Genomic DNA, 15862 nt, shown 5'->3' with positions numbered 1-15862 from the left:
TTTTAGGCCACATTTGAAAAAACAGTGGAGGATCCCTTTAAATGTTCATTTTTTTGCTTTTCGTATATGTGTCTCACAGAGAGTTGACATACGCAGTCTATTTCTATGGAGTACTCAGTGTATATGTCTGCGTTCGCTTATGACAGATTGTCCTTTGTAAATGTCTTGCCATGACAAAATAGTAACCTCAATCTCATTAGTGCCACTCACAAAGCGTCTGTAATAAAGAGCATAATTTGCTGTGCCTGCTTGTTTTATCAATTCCACCTCACCAGCTTGGTGTATTTAGCGTGGCAATGAAAGTGGAATAAAAAGACTGGAAATTTCACAAAAAGGAAAAATCAAACATTTGTAACTCCTTATTCAATTTCCTTGTGACCCAAATATTCCTTTCCCTTTGTCTCTGTGGACCGCCGCAGCTACATCATCCACATTATTTCAGAGCTTGGGTGCATGCACTGAATGAATAAGATGATAATCTGAGTGCACTAACGGAGAGACACAAACAGAGAGAGACCACTACGCTGCGGGTATCAGTCAGCCGTACCACGTCAGGAGTATTATGGGCTATTTGTACGAAAAGGCATACCAATCACACATATTTTCAAGCAGATAACAATAACAAAAAAATGATCAAGATAATGCAGATAATTTGTCATCCAGTGCATTGATTCCCTATCAGGACTCAGACAGCAAGGAGGGTATCATGGGGCTCTTTAATCTAGCATGAAAGACATGGGTAATCCCTGTTGGGGGATTACTGATGCCCAGCACTCTCCCTTCACATATTCCAACTTTGATGTACAAGTGCTTAAGTACTAACCCACCAATCATGATCCATCCGTGGCTCCATCACTCATCCTAAGTCCTAACATCCTAGCAACGAAGGGGGACGTGTTTACTCCTGACTCCCACAGCAACCAAGAGGATTTAACAGTAAAGAAACAAGACCTGTGTAAACTCTCATCCTGACCTGTATACTGAACACACTGCAACTTCTTCTTTTGTTTGCAATAACATAACACGTTTCAATCCAGCGAAATAACAAATGTGATGATTGGCAACTAGTCATTAGTTCTACCAGTGGAGAAAAAAGTGTCACTAGTAGTGCTCGTGAAGCAAAACGTGCAACTTGTACTACTAATACACCTTATATGCATATACAGTAAGGGGTTCCCATTGGCTTTTCACTTATAATCCCTCCAACTTCATTTGCACCAAGTCTACGAGTAGTACTAGTGAGATTATGAGCATAATGCATTATTTTGTAACACTTTACTTTTAGTTTTATACATAAGGCTGACCATACGCTGTCATTATCAGTTCACTAAATTATGACACATTTCGCTAAATTATGACACATTTGCAGCTATGTTGGCATTTTTTGGGTTAGGTGGGGTTAGGGTTAGAGGTTTTGGTTAGGGGTTAGGGTAAAGAAGGGTTAAGGGTTAGGGCAGGGGTCTGCAGCCTTTACTCGCAATGTAGCCATTTTACCAGCCAACAATATATATATTGCATGATTTGAGTTATATTGATCATGTAAATGGCAACTTAAAATCAGTTTAAAATAAAATAAAATAAATTGACATCAAGAAATAAAACAGTATCTTGCATCTTCAAAATCTTACACATCTCATTTTACATGAACACAATGTTATATAAAGCATATATATATATATATATTTTTTTTTTTTAGTTAATGTATTTGAAAGACTACGAAAAGTAACTTGAATTTGATAACACATGATCATGTGATCAACACATGCTAATTGCTCATTTCTTGCCACAAATAAAGCATGCATATTTAACTGGCACATTGGTGGTTAAATGAATCTGTTCCCCACACAATTAAAATCTCTATTTTCTTCCAGAATAGTGTTTTTGTTGGTTTAATTATCTTACCAAAGATTTAAAACTTAAAGTTAGTCACAGGTGCAGGAAAGTTAATGGTCTGTAGATGTTGTAGGAGGTGAAGTAGGAAGGTGCTGAGTCATTGCACAACATGATTTGTTTTTAGGTTAAGAAATTGTTATATCTTGATTTTATTTGTCATTAATCAATAATAGCCTAGAGTCAAAGAGCCACATTAGGCTCCAGAGCCGCAGGTTGCAGACCCCTGGGTCAGGGTAACGAACGACACTTAATGACAGCCTTAATAACACCTTTTTCATGCTAATGACATGAATCATGCCAAACCCTAACCCTGAGAGCGTAATGTCATAAAACTTCAAGTGTTAACCAGTTCTTCTTTTGTTAGTTCCAATCAATCTGTTTGTATTAAGATAACATGTTTAAATCCAGCTAAATACCAAATGTGTTGTACTATGGCAACTAGTTACTGGTTCTACCAGGGAAAGAAAAGTGTCACTAATACTAGTGAAGCAAAACATGCTACTTGTACTACTAACACACCTTATATGGTTATAATCCTATCGACTTCATTTGCATCAAGTCTCAGAGTATAACTAGTGAATCTTTTGGCTTTACAAGTACTACTAGTCTACTAGCACTACTAGTAAGATTATGAGTATAACACATTTTTTGGTAGCACTTTACGTGAAGTTTTATACATAAGGCTGACATTATCTGTCATTAGAATGAATAAAGTGTCGTTCACATAATTAAGACACCTTTGGAGCTATGTTGGCATTTTTTGGGTTAGGTGGAGGCATCTTTTGGGGTTTGGTAGGGTTAAGGTTAAGGTAGCAAACGACACTTAATGACAGCCTTAATGACACCTTATTCATGCTAATGACTGGTGTCATGTCATAATAATGACATTGCAAACTTCATGTAAAACGTTTTTTTCCTACTGGTAAAGTTTTTGTTGCACTTGTTCGCAAGTAGATATTACCAGTAAAGCAAAATCTTCAGCAGTGGTACTAGTAAAGCTTTGAGTTTTTACTATTGACGTATTTTAAGTCTATTTTACCAATAAACTTAACTAGTACAACACATTTTTTTGTTTACTAGTATACAAGATCACTCCAAATCTCACTCGTAGTCCTAGTAAACTGTTTTTAGCCTACTAGTGGGAGGCTATGAGCAAAACAAAAAAGATTCACTAGTCGTCGGCTCACACCGAGCATTTGTAGGCCTATTATACCTACATCTAATATACATCTAAATGCTCATTAGACGTCTCATCTAAAATTGGTCTACAAGGGGTATAGAGATTAAAGTTTTTTAGACGTCTAAATGTAGACTAGATGTATTCAATAAATAGTTATCGAATAATGGATTAAAGAACAATGTCTAAATTCTGTCTAAAAATAGATGGGCTCTAGACGGTTGAAATTAGGTCTAAAAAATAACTAGACGTCTAATATCCGTCTATTGCTCAGTGGGCTATTACTAGACCTAATTTTGCTAATGAAGTAGGAGGATTTATAACCAAATCCAGCATCCTGATTGGTTGTAATATTTTCAAAATCCAATGGAAAGCCGGAATTCGCTTTTCCCTGCCCCCATATTAGCACATGATGCTTACTTGACAAGCAACACTAGTACTACTACTGAAAATTCTTAGTTCACTAGTAAAGTGTACACACGCACTAGTAAACCAAAATTTAGTTCAGGTAATCCAAATTTGAGCTCTTGTAGAGTTTAACTATCGGTTGATATCATTGATATCAAGTTTCTGCTAAAACAGATTTCCATAAACGTACTGCCTAACACATTGTACATTGTGTATAGATATTAAAGCATTAATTACATCTATAGACAGCTCATTTACAGGAACAGTGTAAATCATGTCACATCTCAGTATAGGTGCGCTTCATTAACACTAGCATTTGCAAACCATCTCCTGCCATCTATGAGCTAAACATCAACAGTAAAACAGCTGTTAAATGAACAAGAAACATTTCAAATAATTCATTTACAGTACATGGGGTCGGGTCAACAGAACATTTTCCCGTTTTTTTTTTTCTTTGGTTGTTGCTCGTGGCTCACTTTTTCTTTTTCTTCTTTTTTTTTTGGAGTGCTAGCAAAAATGAGCTAAATGCTAAATGTGTAGCTTTGTGCTGAAACTATTTAGCTTAGCTTTGCTCAACAGTCAAGATGTTGCAAAATCCAAGAGCCAAGATGTAAGAAACATTTCCAAGAACTCATTTACAAGGGGTCAACAAAAACATTTTCCCTTCTTTTTTTGTTTTCGCTAGCGGCTCACTTTTTTTCTTTTTTTTTCTTTTGAGTGTTAGCAAATAATTTTAGCTAACCAATGGGCTAAATGCTAATTGTGTAGTTTTGTTTAGAAACTTTTTAGCTTTGCTTTCCTCAACAGTGAAATTGTAGCAAAATCCAAAACAACTTTTGAATTTCTCTTTTGGTCAAACTGAAAGATTAGCATTATTAGCTTACCCTGGCTACAAAATGGCCACCATACAAATAATAATCAACTGGGCTACTCTAATTAGCTTGCTTTTCATTGTTGTTATCTGTATCCTATAACTTTATGTTCATAATTCTTATATTTACATTTAGTGCATATATAAACTTATAAACTGTATTTTCATTGTATACTCAGTTAATAAATGATTAGTAAATCCTAAAAAACAGTTCCGATTTTCCGCTTTAATACATCTACGGCACATGCATGCTTGAAATGATGATGTCAAAAACAAAAATGAGTAAATCACATTATCCGATGATAAGCTCGGAGGAGATTCACAAGGAAATGATCCGTCTACTAAATCTCCCATTACATGGGTGAAAAAGAGTTATTAAAATATGCAGGATGGAACCTTTTGAAGCTCCAGCCACAATTTAATCACTTAATATTTAAAGCAGGGATATTCTTTATTAAAGGCATTTACATGATGGGCTGCAGAACTTAGAAGAGGGTGCTTGTTGGAAATGAAGACATGAATATCTAAATATTGTGTGAAAGAGTTAATCTTTATATCAGGCTTTTTAATAGTAGTATTCAGAGGCCTGTGAAACTTTTTTAATTAACAATTGTAATCAAAATGGGGCAATACATACAGTATTACAGCCAGCCTCCACTTCCTTAGAGACCTCCATTATGTAATTAAACTTTTTTTTGTTTGATTACGATTTTTAGTGAAATCCATACATCATGACTATAAAAGATCAATCAATAGGTTGGTGAATTACAGTATATATATTCCTGCCTGTGGCGATCAAACTGTATAATTCATCACTGTAACCTCACAGCGTGATTGTTGTAAACATCTGTATCATATTTGTACATTTTGTATTATTTTTGTAAATATCTATCATATTATTATTATTATTATTATTATTATTATTAATAATAATAATAATAATAATAGTAATAATAATAATCTTACTTTATTTTTTACTACTGTAATGTGTGTGTATCTGATCCTTATTTTTTAACAGTCTTATACATAATTATACACTTGTTTATTCATGTTTATTCTTTCTTTTGTCTTTGTTAAACATTTTATTCTTTTATTTGTGATTTTTTTTTTTTTTTACGTGGCTGTAAGAAAAGCAATTTTCCTCAATAAAGGAAATCTGATTCTGATATTGAGCCCATATACATTTGAACATTCAAATATGGTTTTTTGAACGCTATCATCAATGCAGTCACTTGTTCTTACAACCTAATAGTTAAAAAAATGCATTACACATAGCAGGTATATGAGATGATAAATGAAGATAGATCAAAGTTTAATTCAACCTGTAAAGTGCGTATGTGTGATCTGCACGTCATCATTCATTTGACCGCATCAACCCGCTGTCACACATTAGCCATAACGCTGCAAAAGCCATTAGAGCTAAAAAAAAAAAAAAAAAACTACTGCAGATCTGCACTTTGACGACTCTTCGCCCATTTAGCTGAAAAGAGAACTGCTCGGTTTCACAAAGTGTTCCAGCACACTTTGAGTGAATTGATCGACCAATAAGGACAAACACAAATGCATTCAAATTCGTAGCCACCCACCCACATCCTCATAGTGATACAGAGTCATAAAAGCACTCAGCTGAACACACATAGAGCAAAAAAAAAAAAAAACACACAACATTATGATAATAACTTCAGGCTACATTCAAGAGAAAATTGAGTAAATGTCATTTCATGAACTGAAATGAATTCTCTGGAGAAATTATGCAAAGAACATTGACACATTTGGGCAAATTTAAAGAGCAGATTGATGCCAACACAGAAAGCAATTCTTTGTTTCCTCCCTTCGAGGAGCTCGTCAGAAGATTGAGTCGTCCACTCCACTTCATCGAAGGCAGCTTTTCCACATCCAAGTGCCTTTCTGTGCACGGACACTTAATGCACTTTCATGAACGTTTGGCCTGAATTACACTAATAGAAAATGCTGAGGTGTGCACAAAGGCTGACAAAAACATTCTTCTTTTTTTTTTTTTTTTTTCCACAAAAGATGTGGAAATTATAACTTGCATATTTTGTTTGAATGGGAGATTATTTTAGAGCTCATTGGTAGTACAATAGAATAAAAAATACCATAAAACATGAGCAGAATAATACAAATTATGAATAGTTTTGTTCATCAATAGCCTAAATCAGTGGTTCTAAAACTTTTTGGGTACCCTATTATCTAACTAGTGAATGCAAGTATAAAGTACCTCTTTGTCCCATTACCACATTTTGCTCAGATTACTATAAAAATAACAACTATAGAGCATAATGATGGAATGGACAAGTGATAACATACATTTAAAAAATTGTCATTTTTTAAATAAGTAGAAACAAACAGTATTTAGTGCCTCCTGAATAGATTTATTTCTATAGTTTTTTATCATTTCCTGTAATTTCCCGCCTTGTGTCGTATCAAGACTGACCCTTTCAGTTCATGGTCTAATCAAGATCATTTTATATGTTTTTGGTGTAAATTGTGCGTATTTTGTTGTTGTTTGTCTTTTCTTTTTATCATTCAGTATATTTTTCTTTTATTTTGTGTGTTTTTGCTGTTGTTTTTGTGTGTTGTTGGCATCATTTAAATTATTCTCTCTCAGTGTGTGTGTTTTTTGGTGTGGTTTGTTTGTTTTTTATGTCATTTTGCAAGTTTATCTGTTATTTTTGTGAATTTTGTAGTGATTTTGTGTCTTTGTCTCTCATTTTGTGTGTCTGGTGTTGTTTAGTGTGTTTCTGGTAATAGTAAGTATTTTTCTCTCTTAGAGCGTGTGTTTTTGGTGTCATTTTTGTGCATTTTGCTGTTGTCTTACTGTCCTTTTTATCATTCAGTATATTTTTTCTCTTATTGTGTGTGTTTTTGTTGTCGTTTTGTGAGGTGCTGGTAATATTTAGTATGATTATCAATTTTAACAAAAAATAAACATTATAAAACAGCATATTTTTAATGATTTAATTTGTTCATTTTCATCTCTCCCTCCCTTGCAAGTAGTGCCATCGCGTACCCCCAGACTAGGGGATGGGCAACTCTATCACAGCGGGGGCCACAAACATTTGATTGTATCAGATCCAAGGGTCACATGATAAACATTCACGTCAGGATTTAGAATAATGACCAATCCAAGCATTAACAAAGGAGGGGAAATGGGTTTTGTTCATTTTTTTTTTTGTGTCTGTTTTTGTGGTTTTGATGTTTTGTCAGTTTTTAATCATTTTGTGTGTGTTTTTGGGCCCTATGCTACAAATCTAGATAATTATGTCCTGGATTAATCTCTGTTAGCGGGCTTCAACTAACCAAACATTCCCTGTCGGAGAGGAGCTGTTTTACGACGTTCGATCACAACTCACTAATTTAAGTGTTTTCAGCCTGGGTACGTGAGCGTTCACCTAAAAGGGGTGGAGATTGCAGCGTCTGACCAATCACTACAATGGAGAAACCTGGCAGAGTGAGCGTGTTCACAGGAGGAACAGCTTATGATCTTAAATACATATCATTCATTTAAATCCATGGTGACAGCGACGAGCCACAGTAGTGGGAGGAGCTTTTATACTCCCTCAAATCCATAATTCAGACCAAAAAACAACACTGTTACAGAAAAGGCAGGAATGGAATAACCCAGACATGAAGCTGCTGACACTGTTAATGCATAAAAACGTGATATTATTTGTGATATTAATCCATTGGATGGGATATCCCATTCAATGGATTAATATCATAAATATTATAAATAATGAGATGCTTTTACCTATTCACAGAGTCAGCTGATGAAGCCTGTGTCTCGATCCGAATACGTGGACGAGTGTAGTCATATAATAATTAATTCATTTATGATTTCACCCATCCGCGCATACGATCAAGACACAGGCTTCATCAGCTGATTGTAGATCAGGCCATCAGATTGAATTCTATATCTTTTCTAAAGGATGTCATCAGTAAATGAAAGGAATGCATTCCATCTCCTGTCAACTTTCAGATCAGATCCACACAGTGACGTGTTCACACATCACCTTTTATTGGACAGCTTGCTTTCTAAGACAACTGATTGGTCAGGAGGCGGGACCTTATCGCTCGCTTAGATCCTAGCGAGAGCAAAACCAGCAGGCTAGCCGTTCAGCCTAAGTTACCAAGGTAATTTAGCTCCGTAAGACGTTAGCGAGCTTTGTAGTCCAGCACACACTGATTAAATCCTGGGCGTTAGCGTGATAAGAGGTAATCTGGCTTCGTAACATACCCCCTTGGGGTCATGAGTGTTTTTGTTATTTTAAATGTAATTTTGTGTAATTTTCTGCATTTTTGTTGTCAATTTGTACATTTTTGGGGTCACTTATATATTTGTTGTTTTCTGTATTTTTCTGTCATTTTGTGTTAATGTGTCAATTTGTAGTCATTTTGTTTGTTTCGGTGGTTGCTGTGTCTGTCTTTGTTGTTATTTTATGTTTTATGAGTTACTTTGTGTATTTTGGGGATTTTTTGTGTACTTTGTGCATTTGTGTTCTTTGTGTATTATGTTGGGTTTCATATTCCTTCCAACTTATTGAATTACAATTTTTGGGGATTTGCTTTGAGGGCCATAGAAAAATAGACTGAGGGCCACATGTGGCCCCCAGGCCGCCAGTTGTCTATGTGTGCCCTAGGGGTACATGTACCCCTATTTGAGAAACACTGGCCTAAGCCAATTAAAAACTCTGCTTATCTTGAAATGAACCTGATACCACAGCATGAAAAGCATACAGAATCAGTTGTAGTCTTACGGTAACAGTTTTGACTACAATTTGCAAGAAATTGTATCTTTTAAGGCTAAAAAATTCCCAGTGTGAGCTCGAGTGCCAGAATGAACCGTTTTCAATCCGGCCACATCTGACTCTCATCATCTCTCAGACGAGCAGAGAAACAGAATTACTGGGGCAGTCAAATGAACATGAGAGAAAATGGGCCAGTGCTCAGAAGTGACACTACTTGTGATTTGCAACTGCTGAATAAGGTTAAAATATGCATAAGCAAGAAGCTGCTTCATGCTCCAGTTTCAGGTAGCACAATTACACTGTCAGTATAAATGAAAGCTAACAAAGCCTCACATCAACGATTGAGATATATGACTTATTTTTTAGCAAAAGCATTGCACTGTTTTAGCATGTAATAAACACATAAACAGAAAGGACAGATTGATGAAATACACTTTTAAAAACCACACCGTTACGTGTTTGCTATGCCTCATATTCGCTCACATTAAAGTAACGACAGTCCAAAATTAGCTAGTAATTGTCAGCCTCATAAGGAAAATGTGCTTCAAATAAATATTGATCATTTCACCATGAAATTGCCTGAGGTATACTGTATGCAACCTATTTTACCGTCATGCATTTTTGATCACAGGAACTCAACATAATCAGACATTTTGAAAAGTGCAAAACAGATGAAAATGTTTGGTTTCTGATTCTGGTTAAAAACCTGCTGACTGATGTTATTCTAATGTCCAATGATTGTATTGGCCATGAAACAATTCCACTTTTGTCCAAAAACAGACAGAAAATACAACAATATTTACAATCATAAAGAGAGGCGGAGCTAGAGGGCTGGCAGGGTTTGCATGGAGAACAGGCACAACTTTGTAAATCTTGTCAAGAGGTTGTCTAACATTGATATATAACTGTGAATTAAGCTTCAAAGTGGTTTTCTGTTGAGTTTTTTTTTTTTTTAATATATAACATCATTGAAACTGTATGTCACATTTTTTTAAAACTGTTTGAATATGACAATAACAAGACTGTAGTACCTTGTTATATAGTCAATACTTATGTTTAGGAACTTAAAATTGACTATCTTCACAATAATGTCATATTAGAGTTTAAATAATGTTGAAATAAGTCATAGTAAGGTTTTCAATTTTGAAAAACCCAATATTTGGGAATTCTCTCAATAGAAGTGTAGGTCTGCAACAGAAATATATTCAATTTCTGTTGTTCACCATGAGTTAAATGTATTTCCGACTTTTGAAACATTTTAATGACACAACTTTTACCATTTTCGCCATGGTTTTCGTTTCCATATTTTCAGTTTGAGAGAAGTAAAGGACATTTATTCACATAACTGTCCTTTACTGTTACATACTGTTATGTCATTTCTAGCCACAAGGCTCAGTGTAAAGGTATCAATCCATAGAGGTTTGCCATTATTCCATCCAGAAGTTAAACATATTGCATTTGAAATACAGTGATAGCAGTCTGTGCCGCTTGCCAGAGGATATATTCCCATTAAATGTCAAAGGCATTTCATATTCAATGACACATTTTGCACAAACGTAGTTCAGAGAAACTGCACCCAGGACTCAGTTTGCAGAAAACCTCATTAAAAAAAACACACAGTGCAAAACAAAAGAAAGCAGTATTCATAAAGTATTCAGTGAAGTGTAAAATGCCCTTTTCAATATTACAGTAATGATTTTAAAAAGACCAAAGTTTCAGATACACTCCATTGAAATTAAGTAAATATGAACAAATTATCAACAGTTCAGTTGAGAAAATAAAACATTTATCACTTTATATGCAACAATCGACCAATCATCTTTGCACCAAATCGCTTCTATTGTAACAATTGTCAGCTGTTGCTATGACAACACTGTAGACCCTAAGGGACTGGGGTTTTCATAAAAACAAATAAACAGTTTGTGCAAAATGGAAACTTTCTTTATTTTTCAAAAAAGCAACAAATTACACAGTTAAATTTCAGCAAATGCAATCCGAATGGAAACTGTACTCACATTCGGGACTTACACACAATTTATCTCTAAATATACAAAAAAGAAATACATAATAAATATTAAAATGGCCACAAGAGAGAGAAAGTAAATCATCGAAAACAATCAGTCGAGAGCAAATGCAGGGAGAGTTGAAACAAGACGGTGTGCCTTAAATGTCTCTCTTTTTTTGTCTTTTTTTTATTGTATTTTTTACAAATTGTGCAAGATTTCATACTAAGGCTCTGGTCTTGAAGTGACTGTTGTCTGATCCATACACATCCTTGCGGTGATATGCATGTAATCACTGACTCTCGCACACACACACACACACACACACAATCGTTCTTTTTTTCACACACACGCTTCCACACAGACATACACTCCCTGTGCTCTGAGCACTTTGTGGGGTGCAGCAAACCATTGCAGGGGGTGGGGGGTAAAAAATGGGCTGCTCAGTGTTTGGACTGTGATGCGCCTGGGGGTGAACCAGCTTTCAAAAAAATGGACATGCACTTTATGCTTATGTTGGAGGGGGGGGGAAACAATAAAATGTCTTTGAAAACATATCTTTAGGGGGGTAAATGAGGAATAAACAACAAAGAAAACATGACAATATCATAACTATTAAGGCAGGAACACCCGGAGTGGCATCAGCAATACTGTAACAATATGATAGTGTTTAGGTACATGGATATGATGTAACATTTAACTACGTCTTCAAAATCGTTTTTTTTTTTTTTTTTTTTTTTTTTAAGCACAAGGTTTTTTTTTTAATGCAACTTAAAATGTCCAAACATCACTTCATCTTCAGTTTTTTTTTTTTTTTGTTTTTTTTTTTCTTTCTTCTTTTTCTTATAAAAAAAAGTGTTAAGAAAATAACAATGCCAGACACAAGGGGACATAAGGATCATTAAACTACAAGAAATAAGTTCTAGTTTTCAGTTGCAACTTTAAAACCACACATTATAAACCTCCATCAATTGGACCCCACCACCTCCCCGCCCAGTAAATGAAAAAGATTTAACTTACATTAAAACCATTTTATCCTCTGCTGATGATGTATTCCAACAGTCACCAAGTTTTGCTTTACATACAGCGATTGTGTTGTCTGTTGTTGTTTGGAGGGAGGGGGAGGGGGAAGAAAAAAAAAAAGAAAAAAAAAACGTTGCCTTTGCGATACAACTGGAAAGTGTTCACCAAAAACAAACCAAAAAAAAAAAAAAGAAACTATCTATACATCTTCTTTTTAGTGCAACTTTTAAAATGTAAAACATCTCCAGTGATTCCTTGAGAGGTATCATTTCTTTGTTTTATGCTCTTTTTTTTTCGTTTCATGTTTGTATTTCGCACCTACGTCGTTTACCATGAAAATATCCAAAAGCAAGAGATTTTGTTTTCACTGTTCGCATCTTTTCTTCTTCTTTTTTTTAAATTTACTTTCTTTCTTTCTTTTTATCATTAATTTCTTAACTTTTTGCTTGGCTGCATTGGGTTAGCGTTCCACACAATGTCTGTTTACTAAAACATAAACACAGGAGGTGGATCCCAACCTCCCGTGTATTCCTCAATAGTTTGAAGTGCTTCATCATATCCAATCACTCCAGACGGAGCTTTTGCGATTGGAAGTCCACCTTCTACCTTTGAAAAAAAGGTTTAGGTGACGGTGGAAAAGATAAAGCTGGAGGATGTAAAAAATTTCAGACAGAAAGATAGAGTGCGCTTCACAATGGGAGTAAGCCCAGATCAAGATCAATCAGGGTAATCGTGAGATAGATGGAGAAAAAAACCCACAGCTATACCATCATATAACGCAGTAGGGTTCCCTTGGTAACCTGGATTTTCTGCAGTAGAGGAGTGTGGTGCTGAAGCAGCGCCGAAGCTCCCTGTTGGAGAAGATGCAGATGAAAGGATTAACCCCCGCCTGGGCGAAGCTCATCCACACCGCCGCTGTCAGGTAGCCTCCAGGAACTACAGGGCCCCGTGCAAACACCCGCCAGTAGCAGGCCACCAGATACGGCCCCCACAGGGCCAAGAACAAAAACGTCATGATGTAGAACATCCTACTAATCCTCTTCTCTGTTTTAAACTCGTCTAATACCAGAAGTCGCCTGCGGCCCGCTGCATTGCTGTTCTGTCGGATGCCTAGCAATGTAGGCGGGGTGGGGCCTCGACCGAATCCAGCCAACCAGTTGGCCGCCGCCTGCCCGCTAGCACCTGGCCCGTGGAAAGTCCAGTTCTGACTGACAGCAGGCACGAACTGGACAGGCTTCATCTTTCGACGGTCGTGGACGAAGAAGATGAGTTTGAGGTAAACTAGCTGTGTGGCGAGAAGGATGAGCGCCAACAGGAGCATGAAGCCTAGGGAATCATTGGCCCTGAAGGAACGGTGCTGGAATGTGCACTGGTCCTCCTCCCGGATAAAAGAGTAAGTCCCCACGTCCAGCACCGGCGGGAACGCCATAGCCACCGACAAGGTCCAGACCATGCAGATAACCGCCAAGCACGTCCAGAAAGTCAGCCTCTTGGTGTAGAAACGGTGATGGGCAATGGCCAGGTAACGGGTGACGCTGACGCAGAACAGCATGAAAGCCGTGTGGAAACAGGAGAGCACACCCAGGAAGGCAATCACTTTGCAGGTCAACGTGCCGTAGGTCCAGGCAGATCCATTTTTGACTGAGGTGAAGACAAAGGGGAAGCAAATGGCAGAGCGTAGGATATCAGAGGCACACAGGTCCAACAGGAAATAGTAGGGCGCTCGATGAAGGCTCTTGTCTTTGACCAGCAGGATGGAGATCAGGAGGTTTCCGACGACACCGACGCCAATGATGAAACCCAGAGAGGTCAGTTTGAGGAACGTTGCGAGAGGAGAGATATTCTGCAAGATGGTGTGGTCCCCTGCATGGCTATAGTTCGCCATAGATGGAGGAGGGATCATAAAGATAGCGGAATAGCTTCAGCCGAGTATCATGATCGAGATGATGTGGCAGGGGGTGTGTTTAGATCCATTTGGCGGTGTGCTTTGAAGAGGTTTCCAGGCATATAGGCAACCTCTCCTCTAAGGCATCCTTTGTTCCTTTGTCTCATCACACCTCATGAAATCCCTGAAAAATACCATCCACCCATCAGTATGTATAATCCCAAACAAATTCTGCATTGGTTTTTCTTTTTTTTTGTATTATTTATCTATCTGCAGTAGCATCTATAGAACATGGTAAACATTGATTTTTCTCCTGTCACTTATCTAATTATTTGACATTTTTTTGTTGGCTGTGGGCTGCGCTCTGCCTGAGCCATGACTCTATAGACAAACACACAGAAATGACAAGGATTATAATCAGACTTCAGCAATAATCCTGAGCTGCAATGACACTTTTTTTTTTTTTTTTACTCATGGTTTTGATTTATCTCTAAATAAACAGCATACATTAATGCAGTCCAGCTATAGCCATAAAAACAAACCGCATCCTTTCATCCAAAAACTGGCTCACACATATGAATTAATGATGGGGGGGTGGGAATCAGATTTAAGAAACCTACTCGGCGCATAGTGATACATTAGGTGAAATAAGCTGTTGTTGATCAAAGCCATGCAGCAGCCTGCAGACACACAGAGGAAAGCCTCTGAAAAAAAAAAATACAAAATAAAAATCCGTAGATGTGCTTTGAACAAACTCGTGAGCAAATCGACGGTGCGCGGACACTTAATAAAACATCTTTGTTTGTGCGCGATTATGGGTTATAACTGGATTATGAGGGGGGGGGGGGGGGGGGGGTTACTGATAATGAGCAGTATTTTCATTTGGACTGTCGATTAATCCGGATCAACTACAGCAATTATATAAGTAGTTATTTAAAATAGGTGCATTATTTAAAGACGCATTTGTGTTGTTTTTTTTTAATGCGCGGGTGGGTTGATCATTACGGATGGATTCATGTATATTTATGGAAAGAAAACGATGGAAAAAAAAAATCTCTTCTGGTGAAAATACTGTAAAATGACACATATTCTTCATCAAAACACATCTTGGGGATGATTAATTCAAATCATTATAACGATATTAGTCAACTTACACGTTTTGTACGCGTCCTCTGATTGTCAGTGGAGCATTTTTACGCGTCTTTAAGTCCTTTTTTGGTGAAACATCGTCTTTTATAATTCCATTCGACCACTGGCTGAAGCACAACACTGTAGCCGATCCGCACACGTCCATTAGTCTAGAACCATTTCCAAGTCTCCGCTATGAACTGCACAGCCAGCAACACGAACCAAGGCCGAGAAAAAGGAGGGGAGACGGGGGGGGAGGATGGGTATGGGGGGGTGACACACCGACCGTACGATCAGTCAAAGCCCTACCTGTTGATAATCCAACCCTGGTTCCTCCCGATGGTTATTTACATTGCAGAAGTCGTGTTTTTTTGGTCGTAATAAAAAAGCCTGAAATGTGTCCTGTGCCCTTTTTTCCCCTTCCACGGTGAATATCCTCCAGTAATAAACGGAGCGCAGTGCGCATGCGCCCTGCATCCTATTTGTGATCCAAGGCGCGTCTTGTCTCTTGTTGCAGCAGCAGCAGCAGTGGCCCCGCCCCCCTCCAGCTCTCTCTCTCTCTCTCTCTCTCTCTCTCTCTCTCTCTCTCTCTCTCTCTCTCTCTCTCTCTCTCTCTTTCCAATTCAATTCAAAACAGCTTCAAGTCAAGTGTGACAGAGAACGATGTACACACAAAAATAATATATATCTACATATATATATATA

At 37.2% G+C, this 15862-nt stretch overlaps 1 protein-coding gene across 4 annotated transcripts; it reads right to left on the bottom strand.

Moving 5' to 3' along the window:
• Positions 1-12441: 12441 nt before the first annotated feature.
• Positions 12442-15625, bottom strand: gpr85 (G protein-coupled receptor 85). 4 transcript variants are annotated; one of them, XM_028451551.1, is made up of 2 exons: positions 15467-15625; positions 12442-14410 (listed from the first exon to the last, which is right to left on the bottom strand). In XM_028451551.1, exon 2 carries the CDS (start codon positions 14045-14047, stop codon positions 12914-12916), a length of 1134 nt encoding a protein of 377 aa, XP_028307352.1. In that variant the 5' UTR covers positions 14048-14410; positions 15467-15625; the 3' UTR covers positions 12442-12913. The 4 variants fall into 4 exon arrangements, with proteins under 4 accessions (XP_028307352.1, XP_028307351.1, XP_028307353.1 ...); XM_028451550.1 differs by having other exon boundaries at positions 12442-14213; XM_028451552.1 differs by lacking the exon at positions 15467-15625 and adding an exon at positions 15184-15401.
• Positions 15626-15862: the final 237 nt, after the last annotated feature.

This window comes from Gouania willdenowi, chromosome 6 (assembly GCF_900634775.1).
Source record: "Gouania willdenowi chromosome 6, fGouWil2.1, whole genome shotgun sequence".
NCBI lineage: Eukaryota > Metazoa > Chordata > Actinopteri > Blenniiformes > Gobiesocidae > Gouania > Gouania willdenowi.
This window is presented reverse-complemented; position numbering and strand designations above follow the sequence as displayed.